Raw genomic sequence first — 25,528 nt, 5'->3', positions numbered from 1 at the left:
TTACCATGGCTAATTCACTTCCCTGGACATTACAGGGCAATTTAGCATAGTCAATCCACCTCACCTGCACATTAAACTAGCAAATATACCCTGGAGAAGAGTTTATATAGTGAAGGTTGGACAATTTTGGAGAATGCATTCTGCAATTAAATATGAATGTCTGTTTTAGACAGAGCAATCTGTATTTAGACAATATTCATTGACAACTTCTTAACTAAGAATCCGCTTAATAAGAAATTATAACATGTCTGTTCTAAAAATATCACACTTGGTTTGACAGTGAGAAATGTAGATCTGAAATTAGAATTTTATACTTAAATAAAGACATTAAAAATATTTGAAAACAGAATTGGAAAAACTGCAACAAAAACATAAATATTTGGCTAAACCCAGCAGACCTGGCAGCATCTGTGGAGAGAAGACAAGATTTGGGTCGAGTGAATCTTCATCAGAACTAGATTTGAAATATTAAGTTGGCTTTCTCCTCATAGGTGCTGCTAGACCTGTTGAATTTTCCCAGCAATTTCTGTTCTTGTTTCAGATCTCTGGCAGCTATTGTTCGTTGTTTTATTTTAGTGTTGGAAAATCTGGTATGGGAAAAATAGGGTAAGATGGGAAACAAAAACAGGGGCAAATATTTGGGGAAATACTTTATAACTTTCAACTCATGGAAATTCCTTTGGGAAAGAAAGACATGATGAGAAGGATACATCATTTGTGGCTAACTAAGGAAGTTACAGATAATATCAAATAGGAAGAAACAGTCTACACTGCTGCAAAGATTAATACTAAGCCTAATAATGGTTGGGCACATTTTGAAAACTTAAAAGATCATTTAAAAATTAAAAAGAGAAAAATAGAAGAATAGTAGAAAACTAACAAAAGCTCAATTAATATATCGAAGTGGACGGAATTATGAAAATGAGCATTTGTTCATTAGGGAGTGAGTCTCAGGAAACAATGAAATGGCAAAGACTTAGAACAATTATTTTGTATCTATCTCCTCTGTGGAATACAGACACAAAAAGCATCCTAAGAATAGTAGAAAAAAAGTGTGTGCGCTGTTGGGGTTAGAAGGGGGTGTCAGAGATGCAAAAGGAAGGGAGAATTAAAATAATCATGAGTTGGAGGTGCCAGTGTTGGACTGGGGTGTACAAAGTTAAAAATCACACAACACCAGGTTATAGTCCAATGGGTTTAATTGGAAGCACGAACTTTTGGAGCACTGCTCCTTCATCACAAACACCTGATGAAGGGACAGCTCTCCGAAAGCTAGTGCTTCCAATTAAACCTGTTAAACTATAACCTGGTGTTGTGTGGTTTTTAAAATAATCATGTTCACTAGGGAAAATATACTATAAGGCTGATGGGCAACTAAATGCTCTAATGGAAATAGAAGGTTGACCATTCTTTGGGCATAATGGCCTTCACACTAAAATCAAATTTGTGTAAGAAGTTGTCTAGTAAAGGTGGATGCAGTTGTTGTAATCCTTCCAAAATTTCCCAGATAGTGAAAAGATCTCAGTCGATAGGACATCTTTAATAATGACAATTTGATGCAAGAAATCAGGAAGAAATAAAGCTGAAGCTTCATTCTAGTTAGCCAAAAACCTATTATGGAGAAATGCTAAACTTCTTTATTATACGTAGTAACAGGAAAATTATAATAAAATCAAGAAGATGAAAAGGAAATTGTTTTTGACAAATTTATTAGATTTCATTGACAAAGTAAGAAGATGGACAAGGGCATAGATGCAGTCTATTTGGATTATTGAGAGGTATTGATAAGGCACCACATAAAAGGGTACTGCAGATTATAAGATTATTATGGTGGTTAGGATGATTCTTTAGCATGTGTATGATTGGCTGACTAACAGGAAATAGGGAGTTGTGATAAACAGGTTCAATTCTAACGTGTGCAGTGTCACAGGGACTTGTGCTGGGGCTTCAATAATTTACTATTTTTAATGACTTGGAATAAAGGGGCTGACTATATTATAATAGCTTTGCTGAATATATACAGTGAAATAGGTAAGCAAGTTGTAAGGAGGTTACAATGAATCTTCAAAAGGACATATGCTGGTGAAGTGAATGGGTGAATATTTGGAAGCTATGAAAGTAAGGAAAAGGTTGCCCACTTTGGCAGGAAGAACAGAAAAATAGAATGATATTTAAATGGAGAGAGGTTGGAGAATGCTACAACATAAAAGAAGCATTCTCTCCCCCTTCTGGTCTCCCTGCTACAGGAAGGATGTTGTGAAACTTGAAAGTGTTTGGAAAAGATTAATGAGGATGTTGCTAGGGTTGGAGGATTTCAGCTATACAGAGAGGCTGAATCAGCTGGGGCTGTTTTCTCTGATGGTCAAGTCTCTGAGGCATGACTTTATAGAGGTTTATAATATCATGAGGGGCAGGGATAGGGTAAATAGGCAAGGTCTTTTCCCTGGGGTGGGGAAGTCAAAAACTAGAGGACATATGTTTAAGGTGAGAGGGGAAAGATTTAGAAGAGACCTAAGGGGCAACCTTTTCACACAGAGGGTGATACGTGCATGCAATGAGCTGCCAGAGGATGTGGTGGAGGCTGATACACTTGCAACATTGAAGAGGCATTTGGATGGGTATATGAATAGGAAGGGTTTGGAGGGATATGGCCAAAATGCTGGCAAACAGGACTAGACTTATATAGGATATCTGGTTGGCATTGACGGGTTGGACCCAAAGGTCTGTTTCCATATTGTATATCTCTATGACTCTATGGATCAAATAGAGTTAGCATGCAGGTACAGCAAGTAATTAGATCCACAAATGCAATGTTGATTTTTTTCAAAGGGGGCTGAGCTATAAAAATAGGAAAATCTTGCTCCAAATGTACAGCACATAGGTTTTACCAATCTGGAATACTCTGTAGTTTTAGTTCCCATACTTATTGAAGGATATATTTACATTGGAAGCAGCTTATGAAGAATGGGATTTATATAAGATATCTGGTCGGCTGATCTTTGGGGTGAATGAATTAATGTTTGAGAATTAGTCAGACCTATTCTCATTGGAGTTTACAAGAATGAGAGTCGATCCTAATTAATTATATAAGAACCTGAGGGGGTTCAACAGGGTAAATGCAAAAAGGATAGGTTTCCTATTTAAAACAAATATGAAGAGGAATTTATTTTCTTAAAAGGTCATAACTTTAGAATTTTTGTCCATACAAAGTAGTGGAGACTGGATCATGGAATATTTTTAGAGCTGTGACAGACAGCTTTTTGATGATTGCAATTTAAGTGCTTTCGGGACTGACCACTAGGTGGAATTAACACCACAATCAAGCCAGTCAGGACCAATGGGCTGAATGGCCTACTCTTACATATATTTTGCATAAGCATCTTTTTGATACATACGGTACAACCATCTTCAAGGACATTGTATGTGAATCTGCTGCGTCCTTCAGCTTTGAGCTCCACATCGACCCAACTCATCAGCCTTAAAGCTTTTTCCACACTTCCAGTCTCAGCATCCAGGTAGGCAATACTGTTCTTACAGTGATAGGTGATATTCTGGGATGCTTGAGTGGCAAGAAGGCGAAGGAATCCAATTTGGATTTCAACAGTATCTTCTGATAACGCATCGACACCATAGCTAAACTGCAGAAATAAAATTATTCACTGAATTCATTCAATTATACTCAAGGGATATTTCTGTTATTTACTCATTTTCATAGCACAGGTGTCATTGGCAGGGTATCATTTATTAGCCACTCCTGGTGTTAATGGACCTTTGTTTAGAACCTTTGCTTTAATTGTAAAGAACATTACAGAGAATACAACTACGGACTGTCATATCAACAATGCATATTCTAAGTATCTCAGAACAAAAAATGGTTTATATCAGTATTGTAAAACAGGAGGAGTCAGCATTGTGCCTGAATTTCTTTCCTGTTATGCAAAACAAGCTGCTGTATCAATCTGATCATATTTTCTGATACTGGAAAAAGTCTAATTTCACCGGTCCCCCCACCTTCATCACTATGGTGACTGCTCCATTGGATACAGGAACTTATGTATTAATTCTCATTTTAAATTGTGTACCACCAGGCCACCCAAAGAAATAGTATCTTTTAGTAGAAAAGCTAGGGTAGTTTGGTCTGCACTGATATAAAAATAATGATCATATTTTTTAAAAGTTTCAAAAACGTACAGGGGCTGAGTATAAAATCTAATCTCGAGTTACAAAGAGAGTGAACTTCATTTTGTTTAACATTGTTACAGTTGTCCAATGGTGGATAATTAAACACATTTTACCTATTTGTTTCAGTTTTCTCGCCTCATGCTTTTGTTTTACATTATTTCATTATAGTCGAAAAGTACCTACATGGAATCCACCATCCATGGACTCTCCAAACCACACATGCTTCTTTCTCTCTGTGTTTTTGTTTGTCCACCAGTTCTTGCGTGGAATCCTGCTGGGGTTGGAAGGCACACAGGTCTCTCCAGTCTCCATGTTGCAATGTACTTTGATAGCATCCAATTTGCAGCCTTGCTTGGGATCAATCCAGTATTCTCCTGTAATAGTAATAACAAAGCAAAATCCACAAACTGATCTACCAATTAGGTTTAAAATTCAGTACTTTCATTATATTGGAGAAACAAGTTGTCACTTTTTTGATGGATTGTTTGCATCTATTCAACTTAATAGTTATGGCATTGTAGCTGAGCAAGAAATGTAAATTTTCATGTTGCTCAATGCACCAGGCCCCATTAGCCATCTATCAGTAATCTAGTCTCATATGTAACATTCAATTGTTCCACCTTACTCTTCTATACTTATCAATATTGTATGACTCACATGTATATCTCATAGGTATTTGGCTATAGCAGGCACATGTGAATATTTAGTTGCATGTCTTTAATTCAGGCTTAGCATTAAAAAATGGGACCAAAAGGTTGGTGCCATACTGCTTTAAGAAATTAACAACCGCAAAATAAGATAATTAAATTGCTGGACTTGATGGTTGCTAGAATACCTAAAACAAATGGCAGTTCAGAAGGTTACTCATGTTGTTTAGAAGCACGCAGAAAAGAAGAACTGAAGCTATGAAACAAGCTTATATTGGTGGATGTACGGTGTTTGAAAAGCCTGCAGAAATAGCAGGCCTGGTAAGTTAATCTGTTGACCCGCAATGATCTGGTCTATATTTATCTCTCAATCAACATTAAAAAAAAGATGACCTGCTTAATACCATTTTGCTGTTTGTAGGAGCTTGCAACATGAAAATTGGCTGCTGAGTTTCCAACATAGAAACAGTGGCTACTCTTCAAAAAGTAATCCCTTAAGCAGACATGAAAAATATTAGAGAAATAAACACCATTGTTTTACATGTGGAAGATTCCTACAGGTTATATTCCCACAGGTTTTCTGTCTGGTGAGGTAGCTAGTTGCAGGCTAGTAGGATGCCCAAAGCTCTTCTTGAAGGATGTACCATGATGGTCCTAAACGTCAATCTTACATGTGGGAGAGATTAGTCAATAACAGAGAGAAATGGCAACATGATCTATAGACTTGCATACTGACGGTAGATACTGCAGACTGATATAATGATCAGCAATTTGACAACAAACGATGCAGAGGACAGCAGCCACAACTTCCAAATCTACAGCACTTGTAGAAGAACCTGCCTTTCACTGATTTGATTTTAAACCATCAAGCCCATTGTTTGAACCGATCCCAATGAAAATGGATTTGCTTCATTTCTGTTATATTAGGTAGATGGAAGAATGAAGAGCATCCAAGGAGCAGGAGAATCGACATTTCGGGCATAAGCCCTTCTCACCCTCCTCATTCCTGAAGAAGGGCTTATGCCCGAAACGTCGATTCTCCTGTTCCTTGGATGCTGCCTGACCTGCTGCGCTTTTCCAGCAACACATTTTTCAGCTCTGATCTCCAGCATCTGCAGTCCTCACTTTCTCCTAGTGGATGGAAGGATGTCAACTCTGGGCATAGATTACTGGAATTGATTACTTGATACGTGATCCCATGGTCTTCCCAGTATTTAATTACAGTGCCACCCATTTGCTGAAGGAAGAGAACTATTCCCTTGTTGCACCAAGACCTCTAAATGCTTCTGAGAAACTTGGGGACACTCTTTAGCTTGGCGAATCAGTTTTGTACTTCCGTTCTGATCATCCACCTTAAAGTCCATATCCTGCAGTAGAATCAACCTGCCCTTAAAAGATGAAGTCTTGTTTTAGGTGATGCTGGATAGTTATTAATGGGTAACCTCACACAAGCAGCAGCACATGTATCATTGCCTTCATCCGTTTTGGGTGCACATGCAGTAATTACAAACTGTGACCATCATACCTGACTTCTGGTTTATCTAATGTAACTTCCAAGTCTCTGCTCATCCCATCCTTTGAGCAACTTTCCATTGTGTTTGCTCTCACTATTTGTTGTTCATCCTCAAACACCTTATTCTGTATTATATTGTATTTCCTTACGTCTCCAAATCACACGCTTTCCTGAAGTCTATTCTAGTTCTTGCATTATCTAGTAAATCCCTGAAAATTTACGCCTTTAGCAATTCTGTTATCATCTTCCGTGTGCCCAAATTAAAATAATTTCTGGCTACTTGTCCTTTAATTAAACCAGATATGGAAGACCTCAACATTATTAGCAGGGATTTTTAAAATGCCAATAGTGAAAATTCTAACCTAATACAAAAATATATTTTCAAATGTGTTTTCAAAGGTAGCAATGCCTTTAATTTTGTTCTTTTCTCCTATTTAATGTGACACATGGAGGCAGCACAGTGGCATAGTTAGCACTGCTGCCTCACAGCACCAGAGACCCAGGTTCAGTATCCGCCTCGGGCAACTGTCTGTGCGGAGTTTGCACGTTCTCCCCATGTCTGCATCGGTTTCGTCCGGGTGCTCCGGTTTCCACCCACAGTCCAAGTTAGGTGAATTAGCCTGCAGTGTTAGGTGAAGGGTTAATGTAGGGGAATGGGTCTGGGTGGGTTGCTCTTTGGAGGGTCGGTGTGGACTTGTTGGGCCGAAGGGCCTGTTTTCACACTGTAAGTAATCCAAAAGGTGCAAACAAAGTAATTCACAAGACAGTACTCATTCTACTATGCTGCTTTTGTATTAGTGGACAACAGTTGTAAGGCAGAGAATCAAACATTTAATGTTGGGAGCATAATGTTGACTTTGAAGGCAAATTGGAAATTATTTTTGAGTAATTGAAAATAATTGAATCAATTTGGATGGCTTGCTTTTACTATGGTTGATGAGAGCCTTTCAAAAATCCACTACAACAATACAATATTTTCCCGATATATATTATCTAATGGCAGTTCAATTTTAGATTATAACAAAGCTGATAATATGTACTATAACGTGCCATCTTTGGAATTTATTTTTCTTATTTAACTTAGTCACCACATTCCCAATGATGAACAATAACAGTGTGTTCCACCAAATATCTGTTGAGAATTCTTCAACAGCATTTAATAATTTCTGAAAATCATAGCTTCATACTGTTCATTTCCACCTACCACACTGGGTGTACAGATTAAGAAATGGCACACTGACAAACCATTTTCTGTTTATTAACTTGATTGATGGAAAATCAAAAGGCTGCGATGTATAATTTCCTGAAATGGAATAATTACTCTGACATCCTGGTACGTGCCTATACTTTTAATCTTCTTGTAACCAATACAACAAAAACATCATAAGTATCTAATTCCTTTGAATCCCATGGTTTGCTGTGGTTATTCAGAAATACTCCTGAAATAGTAATTTTGTGGAAAGATGCATACAATCCTTTGCCTTATGAAGTAAAATATGTTCACAAGTAGGTGTCTTTTCTAAGTCTGTTCTATCCCTCTTCTTACTTAATAAGAATTGGTGTTGCCAATGGTCCCCTCACTGCCAGAGGCACATATCCAGTCAATCAGCTTTGTTGGATATGAAGTTTGTCTTTTGGCAGCTGTGAAAGGCATAAGTGGAAATTTTTCTGACTACTGAGCCAAGGGAAGCATGATGGCTCTGTGGCTAGCACTGCTGCCTCAGTGCCAGGGACCCAGGTTCAATTCCAGCCTCCGGTGTCTGTCTGTGTGGAGTTTGCATTTTCTTCTCATGTCTGCGTGGGTTTCCTCTCACAGTCCAAGGATATGCAGGTTCGGTGGATTTGCTATGCTGATTTTAACGCTACTGCAAATCCTCTTGCAACGATGCCTGCCTTGAAGATGTTTTCCTCCTCTCTCTACAAGAATCTCAGGGAGTCCCTTTCCCACTGCAACTCCCAGGTCATTTCTACTTTCTCCCCACCCCCACTCTCCTCTAGCTTATCTCTCCACGCTTCAGGCTCTCTGCCTTTATTCCTGATGAAGAGCTTTTGCCCGAAACGTCGATTTAACTGCTCCTTGGATGCTGCCTGACCTGCTGTGCTCTTCCAGCACCATTAATCCAGAATCTGGTTTCCAGCATCTGCAGTCATTGTTTTTACCTAGCCATGCTATATAGCCCACCGTTCTAAGGAAGTGCAGGCTAGGTGGATTAGTCATGGCAAATATAGGATTATGGGTAGAGATGTAGGTCTGGGTGGGATGTCTTCAGAGGGTCGATGTGGTCTGCTTCCAACTTGTAGGGATTCTATGATTTTACGGGAATTGTAAAATTATTCAGCAGTCTAATTCTGAAATGCCTCTGAACAAAGTAAAAATTAAGATTTAGCGACAAGTAATTTTTATTAATTTATTCATTAACATATTTCTATCTTTGATTTTTAAGGGAGATATTAACTCAACTATTTCATTTTGAACACCTATATTAAAATAGAAGGAGAACATGATACCAGCTTCTAACCTTTTGTGTGATAACATCTCGAATAATATTAACCTAAAAAAATTAAGATACCTCAGCTTTTAAACTGTGTCAATTTAATTTTAGAATTACCAATTACATGAAAATGGGAAGTAATCTTTATTAGGAGAAAATGGGCAAATTAAACTGAATGATAAAGATTGAATAATAAGTACACGGTCTGTGCAATCCTTGGTCTGATTTTGATCAAGTGAGGAGCTGGAGAGGAATTTTCCAAAGCTCTTCCTTCTTATTGGCAGTGAATTTCCTCTCCATGTTTTTTTCTTGTGAGCTTGCATGATGTAAGGGGAAAGAGGCAGGAAGTACCTAAGCAATCATGTGTGTGGAGAAGGTTTGATGATCCAGTCTTTTCCTGCCGGGTAATCTTGTATGTTCATGTCAAACATCAGGTAGTATTGAAAAATGATTCCTATCGCTGAAACATTCTTTTTCTTCAGGACAAATGCAAGAATGTCAGTTTTCACATGACAGGAACAATTTTACTACAGGGGAATGATCTGTACTCCATTTATTATGAACAGTCAAAGAGACATGCTGTTTGGTTCAATTTATGTCTGTTACTTTCTTCAGTGTATTGCCTCGGTCAACCTTTTGACTTGTTAGCCAATCAACACCCTTCTGTATTGAAGAATAAATTGTTGTGCTGGCTTATATTTTGGTACTCTTGCATTTGCCTTGATAAGATCAAGACGAAAAGCTTCAGCAACATATCTCTGATTTCAACAATACTCAAGTTCTAAGTGATTGTTCGTATATTGTCCCTAAATTTATACTTCTAAGTTACAATGAATTTAATCTAAAGGACAAAAGAAATGTAATTATCTTAAATAACTTCCTTACCGCTCTTGAATTCAGGATGGCAAAATTTTAGATCTCGGCAACTTCGGGCAGGACTCTTCTGTGATCCATTTGGGATCAGGATTGTATCTACTCGGCTGTTGAGGGATTTCAGAGCAGCTATTATTTCGTCCCTTTGTTCGTTCACAGATTCACGAGGTTGATCACTAAAGTAGTAGCTTCCTGGATACACTACACCCTTAGCACCACTGTCTGCTGTTCCACAACAAGGGCCAGGAGGACCCGGGGGACCAGGGACACCAGGAGTACCAGGAGGGCCATGGTTACCAGAAGGACCCTACAGAGTTCAAAATATAGAAACACAAACATAGCACATAGGAAATGATGAAGGGCTGAATGACCTTTGACCCTGCTCCACCATTCAATGTTAATCATCCAACTCAGTGTCTTCTCTCTGCTCTCTCCCCATATCCTTTGATCCCTTTACTCCTAAGAACTATATCTAAACCTTTTCTGAAAGTATTCAATATTTTAGCCTCCTGTCTCCTATGGCAAGGAATTCCACAAGAGCATGCTGTGGGTGAAGAAATTTCTCCTCCTCTCTGTCCTGAGAGGCCTACAGCTTATCCTTAGACTGTGATCCTCATCCTTGCCCCTGGAGTTGAACTGTGGTGCTGGAAAAGTACAGCTGGTCAGGCAGCATCCAAGGAGCAGGAGAATCGATGTTTCGAACATAAGGCCTTCATCAGGAATTCCTGATGAAGAGCTTATGCCCGAAATGTCAATTTTCCTGCTCCTCGGATGCTGCCTGACCTGCTGTGCTTTTCCAGCACCACATTCTTTGACTCTGATCTGCAGTCCTCACTCTCCCCTTGTTCTGAACTCTCTGGTTATTGAGAACATCCTTCCTCCATCTGTCCTGTTAGAATTTTATAAATTTCTACAAGATCCTTTCTCATTCTTTGATAGTCCTAACTGATCCAGTCTCCCACATGCGTCAACCCTGCCATCCCAGGAATCAGTCTGTGCATGTAAGCAGTGACACCATGATCAACATTCGCCATCACTTTATTAAACAACCAAGTAAAGTTACTTGAACATTATTTGCCTTAAAGAATTGCACGCCAGCTTTCATCTATTCATTCTCCTTTATCTAAATGTCAATCAATTTTCTCCCAGATTAGTGTTTTTAAAGGCTTTCTTTGTCTATAATTGCCAGGATTACCCCTCTCCCCTTCTTTACAAAAGGATGAAACATTTGTAATCCTTCAGTCTCCTCGCACCAACATTTTGAAGTATATTTGGAAAATCGTGGGCATACCATCTAAAGTTTCCACCCCGATGTCCCTCAGTAACCTAGCATGCAACCCATCCAGATCATATTAATTTTAGACTTTGAAGACTGCCAGTTTTTTAAAGTAGAGATCTTCCTTTGTATGACCATCCTATACTGCCTTCTGCTTTACTGGTCCATTGGCAGAATCCTCTTCTCTAAGGAAGAAAAATATAAAATACAAATTTAGTTACTAAGCCTACCCTTGTTGTTCCAAAAACAACCCACAATTTTAGTCTCAAATTATCCACAACCCCATCCTTTCACTACTACTACTTAATATTTAAGACAACATGTAAGTCTGTTGTAATGTCAATCATAGGAAGGTGATGGAATCCTTATTCAAAGTTGTGAAAGAAAAACATCTAGAGACTGATGATAAAGAGCTTTGAGAAAGGGCTCCAAAATTGAATTTTGTAAGGATGTGTGAAAAAGTGTAAGTAACCATAATGATAGAGAGGTGACATACTTTTTTTTTGAAAAAACATATTTGACAAGGAGCTACATAGTTGACTAGTGGACATGAGGAGTCATGGGTCAAGTGACAAATGGATAGCAAGCTAGCTACAAAACAGAAACAGAGAGTGGGAGTTAAACGTAGGGAGGATTTTAGTGGAGACTGTTGAAAAGGGCATGATGGCAGGCTGGTCTGGAAATTGGCTCAGAAGATCATGCGGTAGGAAGCTCTCCTGTATTCAGGGAAGGGATGGGGCCCTGTTGCAGGAAATTCACCCGCTAGCAGTGAGATATCAGGTTGTTTTACTGGTGAACGACTCACATCCAATATCCCAGAGCCCACCAGGATTTTATAGAGATTAAATAAGACTTCAACTGGTCTCCTTGCCACTATAGGGTACCAACCAAACCCCATGAGATTTGCCAGCTCTCTGGAGCGAGATTTCCACCATTCTGGGAACTGGATAGAGTGGGAAGTCTGACCTAATCTAGGTATGTGCCTACTTAGACGTTGATACATATAAAGTTGTGTGGATGCTAAGTTTTTAAATAATAGAGAAATCTGAGGGTACAAATTGAATGGGTTAATATGATAATTAAAAACAAAAAAAGACAAAGCACTGGGACTCATTATTGAAAGGGACAGAGTTACAAAGCAAAAAGGTTATGTTAAACTTGTGAAGAACATTGTCAGACTATACCTGGAGTACTCTCTGGTCTCCATTACTATGTGAAGATGGAAAAATCCAATCCATGTGTCAGATCCCTTCTTGATTCACTGAAGTTAGTTTTCCTCTAGCTAAGTATTTTATAGTTGATTGCACTTTTTCTTTACCATAACTCATACTAAATCAGCAAAAAAATGTGATCACTGTTCCCACTGAAACATGATCCATTTGCTACACTTAATTCTCCAGAACTACATCCTATGCTATCCCTGCCTCGTGTGCTGGAAAAAGTTACTGATGAAGATAGTGTACACATTCCAAGAATTCCTTACCCACTTTGCCCTTTTTACTGTTGCTACGACATCTCTAATTATTTCTGTAAATTGCCTGCAGATTCCTTCTTCCAAGTCCTTCTCATTAATTCTGATAATTTATACCCAGCTGTGCAATAGCTCCCCTGTATGTTTTTCTTTCACTTCAAACAAATAGACTTTGTCTTTGTATCCTGCATTATGCCTTTCAGAGCTGCAATAGTTTATTTGATCATTACATTGCCTGTCACCTCCCTTTCTACTGTATCTTTCCTGATGAATGAGCGGCCAGGAATGTTAAGTTTCCAATTTTCTGCTTCATTAAGTCAGGTCTCTGCTGTTTACTTACACTGGGGCCAGATTCTCCTCGTAATCCACGTGGACCAGGAGGACCAATAGGGCCTGGATAACCATTGGTACCCTCTTTGCCAGGGGGACCAGTTGAACCTGGAGGACCCTTTAAAACATTTAAAATGGAATTGAATAAGTTAATGTGCAAAACTGTATTGTCTATAAATGACAAAAACATTGACTTCACAGAAAAGCATTCTTACTTATTGTTGGTTGCTGTACATGCACTCATTTCTTGATCCTGGGTGATCGATTTTGAAAATAAATCCTTCTCCAGGTATTAGGCCACTCAACAACATATTTAAATACTTGTCTTGGGTGTCCTATCAAGGCACCTATACTGTTAGGTAATGGGGCTGTTGCTTATTTTTGTGTGAATTGGGCATAGACTGTCAGTCCGATACCTTCTGAAAAATGGGTGCAATGTAGAACAATTTCTATCCATCTCATTCTCAGGATAGCCAAGCAATCCTGGGCGGCACAGTGGCACATTGGTTAGCACTGCTGCATCACAGCGCCAGAGACACGGGTTCAATTCCTGCCTCAGGCAAATGTCTATGTGGAGTTTGTATATTCTCCCAGTGTCTGCGTGGGTTTCCTCCAGGTGCTCCGGTTTCTTTCCAGAGTCCAATAATGTGCAGGTTAGGTGGCCATGCTAGGTTAGGTTGGCCATGCCAAATTGCCCTTAGTGTTAGGTGAAGGGGTAAATGTAGGGGAATGGGTCTGGGTGGGTTGCTTTTCAGAGGGTCGGTGTGGACTTGTTGGGCCGAAGAGCCTGTTTCTGCACTGTAAGTAATCTAACCTAATCTAATTTAATCAATATAGGGGAATCCTGAAGAAATACAATGGACTCTGCTGGAGAATATATTCTGCCAAGAATGCTTACAACCTGTTTGCAGGAGAGAGTGTGGATAAGGGGGTAAAGCATTCCATTGTCCCCTGTGCAGAGGGGGATTGGTCAGACACCTGGAGGCATTGGAGAGGGACAATTGTCCGAGAGAGTGATGGAGATTTCTGGAAGCATGAATGATTTAGGGTTAGTGAGTGTGTTGAAGGATCAGTAGGATGGTTACCCAGAACTCGGAGCAAGTTTTAATCATCTAATGTTTCTTGGCTAATTATCGAGGTTTCAAAACTTGTTTTGATGGTTCCAGACAGAGGGTGATTGTGCAGTAATTAGCCAAGAAGTTTGAACTTCTAATGGACAGTCAGTGGGCTGGCACTTCCAAGTTATGGTTAGTAAATTTTCAGATGGCACCAAAATAGGAAGTGCAGTGGACAGGGAAGAAGGTTACTTCAAAGTGCAATGGGACTTTGATCAGCTGGGACAGTAGGCCAAGGAGTGGCAGATGGAGTTTAATTGAGATAAATAGTTAACATTTCGATAAGGCAAACCAGGGCAGGACACGGGAACGCTGAGTTCCTTGAAAGTGGAGTTGCAGGTAGACAGGGTAGGGAAGAAGGCATTTGGCACACTTGCCTTCTTAGGTCAGAACACTGAGTACAGGAGTTAGGATGTCATGTTGTGGTTATACAGAATATTGGTGAGGCCAATTTCAGAATGTTGTGTACAATTCTAGTCGCCCTTCTATAGGAAAGATTTACAAGGATGTTGCCAGGACTGGAGGGTTTGAGTTATAGGGAGAGGCCGAATAGGTTGCACCTTTTTTCTCTGGAGCATCGGAGGCTGAGGGATGACCTTCCAGAGGTTTATAAAATCATGAGGAGCATGGAGAGGGTGAATAAACAAGGTCTTTTCCCCATGGTTGGGGAATCAAAATCTAGAGGACATAGGTTTAGGGTGAGAGGGTGGTGTGTGTATGGAACGAGCTGCCACAGAAAGTGGTGCATGCAGGTACAATGACAACATTTGAAAGGCACCTGGATGGATATATGAATGTAAAGGGTTTATATGAATATGGACCAAATACTGATGATTGGGATATCCAGACCAATTGGACCAAAGTGTCCATTTCTGTGCTGTATGATTCGGTGTCCCAATGCACAGTCTCCAACTGTCCAGAGCCTTGAAGACCTGTGCTTGTGTGTTGCATTTCAATGCCAGCAAGGAACTAAGAGCCATCTGGTTGCTGTTCTTGGACAGCTAGCAGAAGGCCGTCAGTCTAACATTCATACCATTGCTTTACCGTTTGGATGCCTGGAGATGTTCCTGCAGCTCGGGAATACTCAGAAATTGTAATGGCTTGAGACCAGGAGCATGGATGTGCTCAGGTCCATGGTGAGAAGAAATCTCTGACATTCTTTGGCCGGCATGAACAAGTAGAGGGACGAGAAGAAAATTTAATCCCACATTATCCATTGAATGCTTAGAAAACAAACTGACAACAATAGCTTCCACTGGCTTTGTGTAAACATTGATGTGCATCAAATGCATGGACTTGGTGATCGTAAACATTTGGAATAACAGTCATATAATTGATACCGAGCAGCTGATCTTGGATGATTGAAAGGCAGTGTCTTAATTGAACCAGTTCAAACTTTGTTCCTGACATTCATAAACTAATGTAATTGAATGTTGGGTCAGGCCTGAAAACCTGAATGGCCAATGTCCTTATTCTGGAGTGGCAACTTCCCAGAGTGGTGTCAGTCATTATGACGAAATCTTTTCCAAGTGGTCAGCAATTTAGGTGAGAGGCTCAACTTCAGCCATGAGAGAGGACCAACTGCAGAATGCAGGTTCAATCAGAGGTGGCCACTGCTGAGGCAGGAGGGGAAATGTGAGGGCACCTCTATTTTCAGACGACCCGACATGGGTGGCAGTGTTAGGGTTTTCTTTTCGCAGCTCCTTTGCCACAGGCCTCTGGCTCCAATGTTGGCCTCCTCCCCGTATAACTGACAAGAAGTTGTTTCACTACATGCAAAATGTTGATATTCTGAAAAAAATAGGCTTTAAAGGCCTTTAAATATTCACATTTGCAACACATCTCTAGTCGGCAGGCAATTGAGACACTGCCAATCCAAGTGTTAGAAATTGCCTGACAGTGTCCAAGGTTGGGAAAATCCTGATCAATGATTCATTTTCACCCAAATACCTATAACTTATCTGATAATCTTCATATTAATGAAAGTATCTGTCTGCCTATTTTCATATGATACTCAAGATATATTATGGTGAGAGATTGGAAAGGTAGTGTTTTAGAGTTTGATGAAGTTTTGTAGTAGTGTTCACTTTTACTCACTCTTGCACCTTGAGCTCCAGCATTTCCAGGTGGGCCTGGTTCTCCAGAATTCCCCTGGAGAGAATGAAACAATTTGACTTTTTACAGCAATACAAAGGAGAAAACCAGAGAATTTTGAAATTTGAATATGATACAAAACTTAAATGTAATAAGCAGGAAGGAGAACAACAATAGACTTCATAATGGTATATACAGACATAAAAATGTAACATAAAGTAACATGAAACAATATATTTTGTAGGGCAAATGAATTCTACAGGCACAGAGGGCCCACATACACATCTTTGGAAGTAGCAGGGAAGCTTTAGAAGTTTTAAAAATACAAAGGGGATTTTTTCGCTTTATAAATAGAGGCATTCAGTACAATATAAGAAGGTTCCAGTGATTATTTTAATTAAACTAGCTGGAACATTGTGTTCAATTGCTGGCAACAAAATTTAGGAAGAACTTTTAGAATATATCCAGAGGAGACTTTTTTAGACTTTCACAGGAAACGAAAGACACTAATTACATGGGGAGACTGGAAGATCTGGGGATTATTCCCTTTAGAGCAGGTTAGGTTCAGGGGAGATTGAAAAGAGGTGTTCAAAATTGTCTTCTGGTTGCTAGAATAAAGAAGCAACAACTGTTGACAGTGGCAAAAGTGTCAGTCTTGAAATAAATTGCAAAAAGTCAGAGCAGGTTGAGGGAAAGTTGCTTTTACCCAGCAGGTTATTAGAATCTGCATTGCCTGGAAAGGTAATGGAAACAGATTATTATTAACTTTCAAGGAGAAAGGGATGAGAGTGGGGTGAGTTGGATAGTCAGTTCAGATTTGATGGTCTAATTGAAACCCTCCTCAGCCATGTCGTGATTTGACTTGAATATTGCATGTCCCAAATCTACAGAGCTGCATCAACAACTCTGTTTGGCTTCTGAAGGCTGTCGTTTGAATTAAAAAGTGTATGAAGAGTCAAAATGCCTTTGGCCTCCACTGTTAGAAAGGAAGCCAGCTGGCTGACTTCACCAGTCAACCATAAGAGACCTCACCACATCTGTTTAACTTCTGCTATTGTTCTCCTACACACCCACCAAGCTAATTTGAGCAATGTAGGGAAAGGCAAGGTGTTGAGGCAGCTTCAAATCCCTATTCACCTGCTCTGTTTCGGTTCCTGTTTTCTGGGAGGAGTTCACAAACGGAGAATAAAAGGGGGAAATCTGCTCAGGACACTTGTCCTTGACTCACCTCTCCATGATTAATGTAAGTGAACAGGGGAGGGATTGCCAGTAAAGTCCCAAAAGTAGGTGTGAGGAGGATTCCATAGTGACACAACAGAGGGCTGCAGCACAGTCCCATTGACATTTCCACAGGATTGCCCTCACCTGTGTCCAAAGGGTGGGAGGTACATAAGTATCCTTGTCAAACAATGGTTGGTCTGTACAACACCATCGGCCAGTATGAAGACAGGCTCATTCAGAGAAAGCACTCTCCATATGTTTTTTTTTCCTTTCCAGGACTTTTATGAATTAAGCAAAAAGGAATGTTTCTAAATTAAAGGCAACAGTAGCTGAAATAACTCAATAACAGTAAGATTATTCTAACTTCAGTTGATGTAGATTCATATTCAATTTCCTAAATCGAATATTCTCATTCAATCACATCTCCCAACACATAACCTTAAATCCTATTACTACCATTTCTCTCAGACTGAAAAGCTTCCACCAAAATGTACAGCACATTACATTTTTCTGAAACATCAGTGTTTTGACCGATGAATTATGAAATAAACCCACCATTTTCTTTGCAAGATATTAATTTTGCACACATCCAGATTCTATGAATAATATTGAGTTGCTGTGAGCTCATAGACAAGAATATTTCAGGAAGGTGGAGTCTATTTTTGCTTTTTATTCTCCTCAGAAATGATATATAATGCTATCCCATGCTTAGGAACCACTAAAATAAATTGCTGTGCCAAACTGGAAGATCTATCAGGTAAGATGGTCTAAACCTGTGATATCAAATTTGCCCTTGATTGATATGCTGCTGGTCTTAAGTGTGTTCAGAGTAAGGAACCTGAAAGCATATTACTTTCTTTTGTATTTAATCTAGAAGTCCCAGAAATACAAGATACTTACAGGAGGGCCTGGCATTCCTGGAGCACCTGGGAATCCCCGATGACCCTTGATACCATTACTTCCAGGCTGTCCATCTTCACCTTTATTGCCACTTGGACCTTGTGGGCCCTTAAAATAAATGAAAAACCATTTTGTCATGGAGATGTATTATGTAACATAATTTCAATATACGTCATATTACAAAATCCCATGCATTGCTACAGTGCAGGAGGAGGCCAATAACACTCTGTATTTGCAAGGTTTCTCCAAATCAGCATTATGACTCAGTGTTTTTCTCCTGCCTCTTCCCCATAGTCATGCACATTATTTGAATAGAAACAATCTAATGCCCTCTTGAATGCCTCAGTTGAAACTGCCTCCACGACACTTCCAGGCAGTACTTTCAGACCTAACTGATTTATTGTGTGCAGACGTTTTCTCCGTATTTCACTTTGTTTCTTTTCCAAATCGCTTTAAATCCATGCCATCTCATTCTTGATCCTTTTATGAGTGGAGAAAGTGAGGTCTGCAGATGCTGGAGATCAAAGTTGAAACTTTATTGCTGGAACAGCACAGCAGGTCAGGCAGCATCCAGGAACAGGAGATTCGACGTTTCGGGCACAGGCCCTTCTTCAGGAATGAGCAGAGAGTGTTCAGCAGGAGAAGATAAAAGGTAGGGAGGAGGGACTTGGAGGAGGGGCGTTGGAAATGTGATAGGTGGAAAGAGGTCAAGGTGAGGTGATAGGTCGGAGTAGGATGGAGGTGGAGAGGTCAAGAAGAAGACTGCAGGTCAGGAAGGCGGTGCCGGGCTGGAGGGATCCGGCTGAGACAAGGTGGGGGGAGGGGGGATGAAGAAACTGGTGAAGTCCAAGTTCATCCCCTGCGGTTGGAGGGTTCCCAGTCGGAAGATAAGACGCTCCTCCTCCGACCATCGGGTTGTTGTAGTTTGGCGGTGGATGAGTGGGAACTGTTTCTCCCTATCCATTCTCTATAGCCATCTCATTATTTTGAAAAGTATCATATATTCTCTCAGCCTTCTTCTCTCCACAAACAATAGGCCCACCGCTCAAAACCATCCTCATAACTGAAGTTCCTCATCCTTGAAACCATTCTTGTAAATCTCTTCTGTGTGATATCCAATGCCTTCACATCCTTCCTGTAGTGTATCACCCAGAACTGCACACAGCACTTCAATGGATGTGTAACACAAGTGAAGCATAACATCCTTGCACATGTGTATGCTATTTCTCCTTTAATAAAGTCTAAGACACTGTATGTTCAGCCTCTGACCGTGTGTGTGTGTGTGTTGCATGCACGCGCATGCGTGTGTGTGTGTGTGCGCGCGAGAAAGAGGGTGTGTGTATGCGTGTATTTCAGAGAGCATGAGTGTGTTCCAAGATTCAGTTTGAGATATGCAACAATGCAAAATTGCTGAGCAGACGCTGATAGCTAAGTTCTGTACCCATGAGGAAGGCCTCAAAGGTGATCTTGGGTTCATGTTACACTACAGGTGACCCCACTACACTATACATTCTCACTCACACACACTCAACCACAAGCACACAGACTCTCACACACAATCACACTGACATACACACACACACTCAAATGTGCACACTCACACTGTCTCAATAGCACACATGCACACTCACACTCTCTCAAATGCACACACGTACTTTCTCAAATGCACACATAAACATACCCCCACTTTCTCTCATACACACACTCTATCTCTCAGACTGAACATGTAATCAGGAAAAGCAAGGGTCCCAACACCAATTGTGACTGAGGTCTATTATAAAACCTTCCTACAGCCTGAAGTATATCCATTGACGACAGCCCTCTGTTTCCTATCATTCAGCCAGTCTCTTTATCCACATTACTACTATTCCTTTTATCCGTGATTTATATATTTTCTCACAGGGTTGTGTGGCACAGTATTGAATGCCTTTTTGGAAATCCATGCATACCATGTGGAATCAACAAACCCCTACAGTGTGGAAGGAGGCCATTTGGCCCACTGAAGAGCATCCCACCCTGATCCAGCCCTCTCCTGTATGCCATAACCCCATATTTCCCATAGCTACACAATCCTGGACACAATGGGCAATTTTGCATGACCAATCCACTTAACCTTCCCACCTTTGGATTGTGGGAGGAAACCAGAGCACTGGGAGGAAACGCACGCAGACACGAGGAAAATGTGCAAATTCCACACAGACAGTTGTCCAAGGCTGGAATCAAACCTGGGTCCCTGGTCCTGTGAAGAAGCAGTGCTAACCACTGAGCCACTGTGCTACCCACCAAAAAAATCAACAACATTACCCTCAACAACTATTTCTGTTACCTCTTCAAAGAACTCCAGCAAGTCAGTTAACTCAATGCTGACTTTTTCTTTTCCCTGCGACTACTAAATCAATCATGAAGATCTGTTTCTAGAAGCTTCCTTGCTATTGAAATGAAACAGGCTGGGCTATAATTGCTGGACTTATTCTTGAAAATGTTCCTATTTTAAAAAAAGGATGATATTTACAATTCTCCAGTTGTCTATCACCTCCCCTGAGTGGAGGGAAGACTAAAAGATGGCGGACGGTGCTCCTGCAATCTCCACGCTCACATCGCTCAATATCCTGGGATGTATCTCATCCGGTTCTTGTGTCTTGTCAACTTTAAGTGCCAATAGTCTATCAACGCATCCTCCTTTTCAATTTTGAACCTTCTAGTGCCAGAATTCCTTCTCTACCTTAGTGGCCTGGTAGCATCTCCCTCCTTGGTAAAGGCAGATGCAGTATATTAAATTCCCATCTTAGCATGCCCTCATTTCCATGTATAAACCTCCTCTTCACACCGTAATCATCCCTACCCCTCCATTTACCACTCTATTACTATTTATTTGCTTATGGAAGACTTTGGGATTGTCTTTATGTTGGCTGCTAGCCTTTTCTCATAATTCATTTTAGCTTCTCTGATATAATTTTTCACCTTCCCTGTGAACCTTCTGTATTTCTTTTGGTTCTAAATTATATTTTCCATGTGACACCTGTCATAAGTACATCTTTTCTTTATCTCAATTTCTATTTCCTTTCTCATCCTTTATCAGCTTTCTATTAGAGGGAATACACTTTGATAGTAACTGAACAATTTCCTCTTTGAAGTTATCCCATTAGTCAGTTACAGATTTTCCCACCAATCTTTTATTTCAGTCTATCTGTCCCAGCTCTGTTCTTGACCCATTGAAGTCCGCTCTCTGCCAATTGGTTTTCCTAACTCTGAAATGACCTCTAACATTGTCCACTATTGTCCTATCCCTCAGGATGTGACAGTCACTGTCACCTAAATGTTGCCCCGTGAACACTTGATCTATTTAGCCCAATTTATTTCCAAGAACCCGGTCCAACAGTGCATCCTTCTTTGTTGGACTGGTTGTGTACTCCTGTAGAATATGCTCCTCCACATAATTTAAGACTACTTGCCACTCACTGTTCCTTACAGTCTATATTTGGCTAATTAAAGGCCCAGAATAAAATTACATTATAATGTCTTTTTTTATGTAATTTTTTTACAGTTTTTTTTCTCTGCTTTGTCCTGCTAGTTGGTGGTCTCTTGACTAAACCTAGATCTCTGTTTATTCCACAGCTCTAGCCAAATTGATTCTGTCCTTCTAACTGTTGGAACATCCTCTTTCTCCAACACTGCATTGTTCTACATAACCAACCCTGCTTCCCCTCCTTTTCTGCCTTTTATGAACATCTTATACTCAGGACTATTTAACACCTCATTCTGCCCTTCCTGGAGCCAGGTCTCTGTTATTGTCACAACATCATATTTCCACATGACAATCTGAATCTGTAACTTTCCGATCTTATTAACTATTTTGCACATTCACATACAAGCACAGTGACTCTGATTTAGATTGTTTTATCCTATACTCTGCCTTCACCTATTAATATCACATTATCTGTCTCTCCAAGTATTTTGTGAACTATGGTATTCTTCTCTTACATTCTCTCTTGGTCCCCACACTCCTGTCAATTTCGTTTAAAATCCTTCCCAACAGCACTAGCAAAATGATCTGCAAGGAACTCAGTGCCAGATCTGTTCAACTATCCAATTTGAATAGGTGTCATCTCCCCAAAAGCCAGGATCAGTGTTCAAGGGTTTCAAAGCCCTCATTCCTTCCTTGTCTTTGCAGCCTTGCATTCATCTGTCTTATCCTCCTTTCTCTGTATTCTGGAGATTACTGTATTTGAGATTGTGCTTGTTAATCTTCCTGATTAAGAGTTCACCCTTGAAACATCAACTCTCCTGCTCCTCGGATGCTGCCTGACTGGCTGTGCTTTTCCAGCGCCACACTTTTTGACTCTTGTTAATCATCTACCTAGCTCCATAAATTGTGACTGCAGGACTACATCCTCCTTCTTACCTGAGTCATTGGTACAAGTGTTGGCCACAGCCCCTAGCTGGTCACCCTGCCCCAGAAGAGTGTCCTTCAGCTGCTCCACAGCATCCTTGACATTGGCATCAGGGAGGCAACACACCAACTTGGAGTCATGATTCCCCTGGCATTATTACTCCTCCCTTTTCCTTTTTCCCTTCGCTTACAGCTCATGGTGTCCCAAACTTGGCTCTGACTACATTCTCCTGAGGAACCAATGCGCTCATCAGCTTCCAAAACATACATTTAATTTGTAAGTGGAACCAAAGGGAACTCCTGCACAACCTGGCGGTGATCCATTCCCTTTCTGCTTCCAGACCCTTAAAGTGAGACGTGACCTATCTCTGAACATACTATCCATGTATTTCTACCTTGTGGATGCACCACATTGACCAGCTGCCTTTTGAGCTCTGAAACATGGATGCAGCTGGCATCATTTCCTGCTCATGTGGCTGTTGAGGATATCATAGAATCCCTATAGTGTGGAAACAGGCCTTTCGGCCCAACAAATCCACACCGACCCTCTGAAGTAGGGTCCATGGCTTCCCACATATTCCAGATCATGGATTCCACTCAACTGAACTGTGCTGCCTTGTCTTAGCCCTATTTTCCTTATGTCAATGTTATTCTGTTTCTGATTCCTTGGTTTATTCTATTATGTTAACATGAACCTTCCCTGTTCCCTGCTGTTCTTCAGTTAAGTCAGAGTATGGCTTCTGCTTTCATAACAATGGGCTTTTCTAATTTATAACAATTTATCAACAGTCCCTAATTCTTACTAACCAACAAACTTTCTGAAAAAAGTAGAAGTTCTTTCCCACCCTTTACCAAACTCCACACTTAGCACTTTTCAATTCTTACTTATGGCGCATCTTCCCCCGTCTGCATTGAATTCCCTCCTTGATGTACTCACATGTCCTCTATTTCATTCCGGTGATGTCTCCCTCTCACTGACCATGCCCTTTTTTTGACACACAATAATTTACTGTCTCATGAGACTATTTGGATGCGATTTCCTGAAACAGACTGCCACCAACTTACCACACGTCCAGTGGCCCCAGGTGGGCCTGGTAAGCCCCTTTCACCTCGAGGTCCCTAAAAGATTTTGAAAGTAGGAAAACAAAAAGTTAAAACATTTGTGTTCAAACATTATATCTTACATAAAATTATTGTGAATAATGTTTGAAGGAATTTAAAGTCAATTGTGAATAAGGTTTAAAGGATAAATTGGACAAAAGATTTCTCCATATAAGGTGTAAGCAGTGACACAGATTGGTCGATTTACAGGCCATCATAGAATTCCTTGTGCATATTTTTAAAACCAGCAAGAACACATTCTCCCAGCAGCCGAACCTGAACTCTATATGGTTGAGAATGAATGAACACGAGATGGCCACGGCAAATGTCAGGTTCTTTGAAGAAGAGCTTATACATCAAACCAGGAAAACTTGGATGAAAATTCAAGTTCTTTTAAACTGTAATCATAGGTTCATGTAATAGTGCTCCACAAAATAAACCTGTTCATTTTAGAGAACTGTTCAATTCTTTCTCCATGACCCAACACATTAAAATATTTAACCAATTATTTTTTCATACGTATCATTGAATAAATGTTTCCCTAGTCCTCATGGATCATAGGACTGCTCCCTCATTTGCGAGGCAATGGGAGGTAGTATTATCTGAGGGTTACCATACTTTATACAATGGGCAAAGTCAAGAAGGTGCAACCTTCTTGGTACCCTCAGCCAGTCTGGGATTTGAAGGCACACTGTTGACATCACACTGAATCACAAACCAGCCATTCAGCCAACTGAGCTAACCAAGTTTCAGTTATGTAATAGTTTACATCAGATAGATATTAAGATTGCCCAAAAAGTACACCTTCTTATTTCAAAAATATTAGGCAAGCAAAAAGCTATGGTATGCTCAAGTAAATCAGAATACTTCAAGGAAGTTAACATTTTTAACAAATTCCTCATGTATTAAATAAATTAAATTAACAATGTTTGTTCGAACCAAATTCATTATTGCAATTTACACATTGTTAAATGGTAATGGCAACATAGAGTTTCCAACTTACAGAGGAACCTCTGTCACCTTGTTTACCAGATGGACCAGGCTGCCCTGGAGATCCAGGAGGTCCAGAGTGACCCGGATGACCACCTGGACCAGGTTCACCACGATCTCCCTGCCAAAACAAAATGGCAATTGTTACCATTGATGGGAAAAACAACCTAACACCGATTTTAAACTCCTACTTCCTTTGGTAAATTTGCAATTGCAAATAAGTTGAATTTTCTTCCTCCTCACCTTAGGGCCAGCTGCTCCAACTTGGCCAGGAGGTCCATCAGAGCCTGGGTTACCCTAAAGTGTAACATAAAATACTTAGCAAACAACACTACCAATAAGAGTAGGAAGTCTTAAGGACTAATGGGAAAACAGATTTCCAATCGATGGTTGTTTGTAAACATAACATTACTATTTAGAAATAGATTCTGTGCTAAAATGTATAGGATACTAACTGTCTTGATAACGTAGTCTAACATGTGATGTCAATAATTCTATTTAAGGATAAAAACATGAGTGGAACTACTCACATCTCTGCCAGGTTGACCAGGGACTCCACTTATGCCAGGTGGACCGGCCGTACCAGAAGGACCTCGTTCACCAGGACCACCAGGGGGACCCTGTTTGCCAGGTTCACCCTGAATAACACACAGTTTATGCCAATTTGAGCAAACACCCTTATGATTTGGTGTACCTTCTTGAAAAGAATACAACTATATTTTAAAAATCTGAAGTGCAAGTCTTTCAGTCAGGTCCTCCAAAAAATGAGTGCTCCTCAGTTAATACAACAGAAACATCACAAATTACAGCACAAAAAACAGTTGCTTGGTGACCTCTACTCGGGTAAGCTCTTTAGTGAGAGAAACCAAAGAAGTAATCTCATATCTCTCATCCCTACTTTGTGTCCACAGCTGCTTCAAATAATTATCTGCT

The 25,528-nt window shown here is 40.2% G+C and overlaps 1 protein-coding gene across 1 annotated transcript in view; it reads right to left on the bottom strand.

The window, feature by feature from the left end:
* Window positions 1–25,528, bottom strand: part of LOC122556849 (uncharacterized) — a 184,233-nt gene that overhangs the window by 4,387 nt on the left and 154,318 nt on the right. Inside the window, exons 41-50 of the mRNA XM_043704102.2 lie at window positions 25,126–25,233; window positions 24,839–24,892; window positions 24,609–24,716; window positions 23,570–23,623; window positions 18,115–18,222; window positions 15,997–16,050; window positions 12,795–12,902; window positions 9,720–10,014; window positions 4,366–4,556; window positions 3,396–3,638 (exon numbers count right to left, since the gene is read on the bottom strand). Of these exons, the coding sequence (XP_043560037.2) occupies window positions 3,396–3,638; window positions 4,366–4,556; window positions 9,720–10,014; window positions 12,795–12,902; window positions 15,997–16,050; window positions 18,115–18,222; window positions 23,570–23,623; window positions 24,609–24,716; window positions 24,839–24,892; window positions 25,126–25,233 (1,323 nt within the window). The remainder of the gene's footprint in view (window positions 1–3,395; window positions 3,639–4,365; window positions 4,557–9,719; window positions 10,015–12,794; window positions 12,903–15,996; window positions 16,051–18,114; window positions 18,223–23,569; window positions 23,624–24,608; window positions 24,717–24,838; window positions 24,893–25,125; window positions 25,234–25,528) is intronic.

This window comes from Chiloscyllium plagiosum, unplaced genomic scaffold (assembly GCF_037043375.1).
Source record: "Chiloscyllium plagiosum isolate Xiang-an unplaced genomic scaffold, Cpla_swu_hap1 HiC_scaffold_7, whole genome shotgun sequence".
Classification (NCBI taxonomy): Eukaryota; Metazoa; Chordata; class Chondrichthyes; order Orectolobiformes; family Hemiscylliidae; genus Chiloscyllium; species Chiloscyllium plagiosum.
The sequence above is the reverse complement of the archived record's forward strand: the minus strand, read 5'-3'. Positions and strand labels throughout refer to the sequence as shown.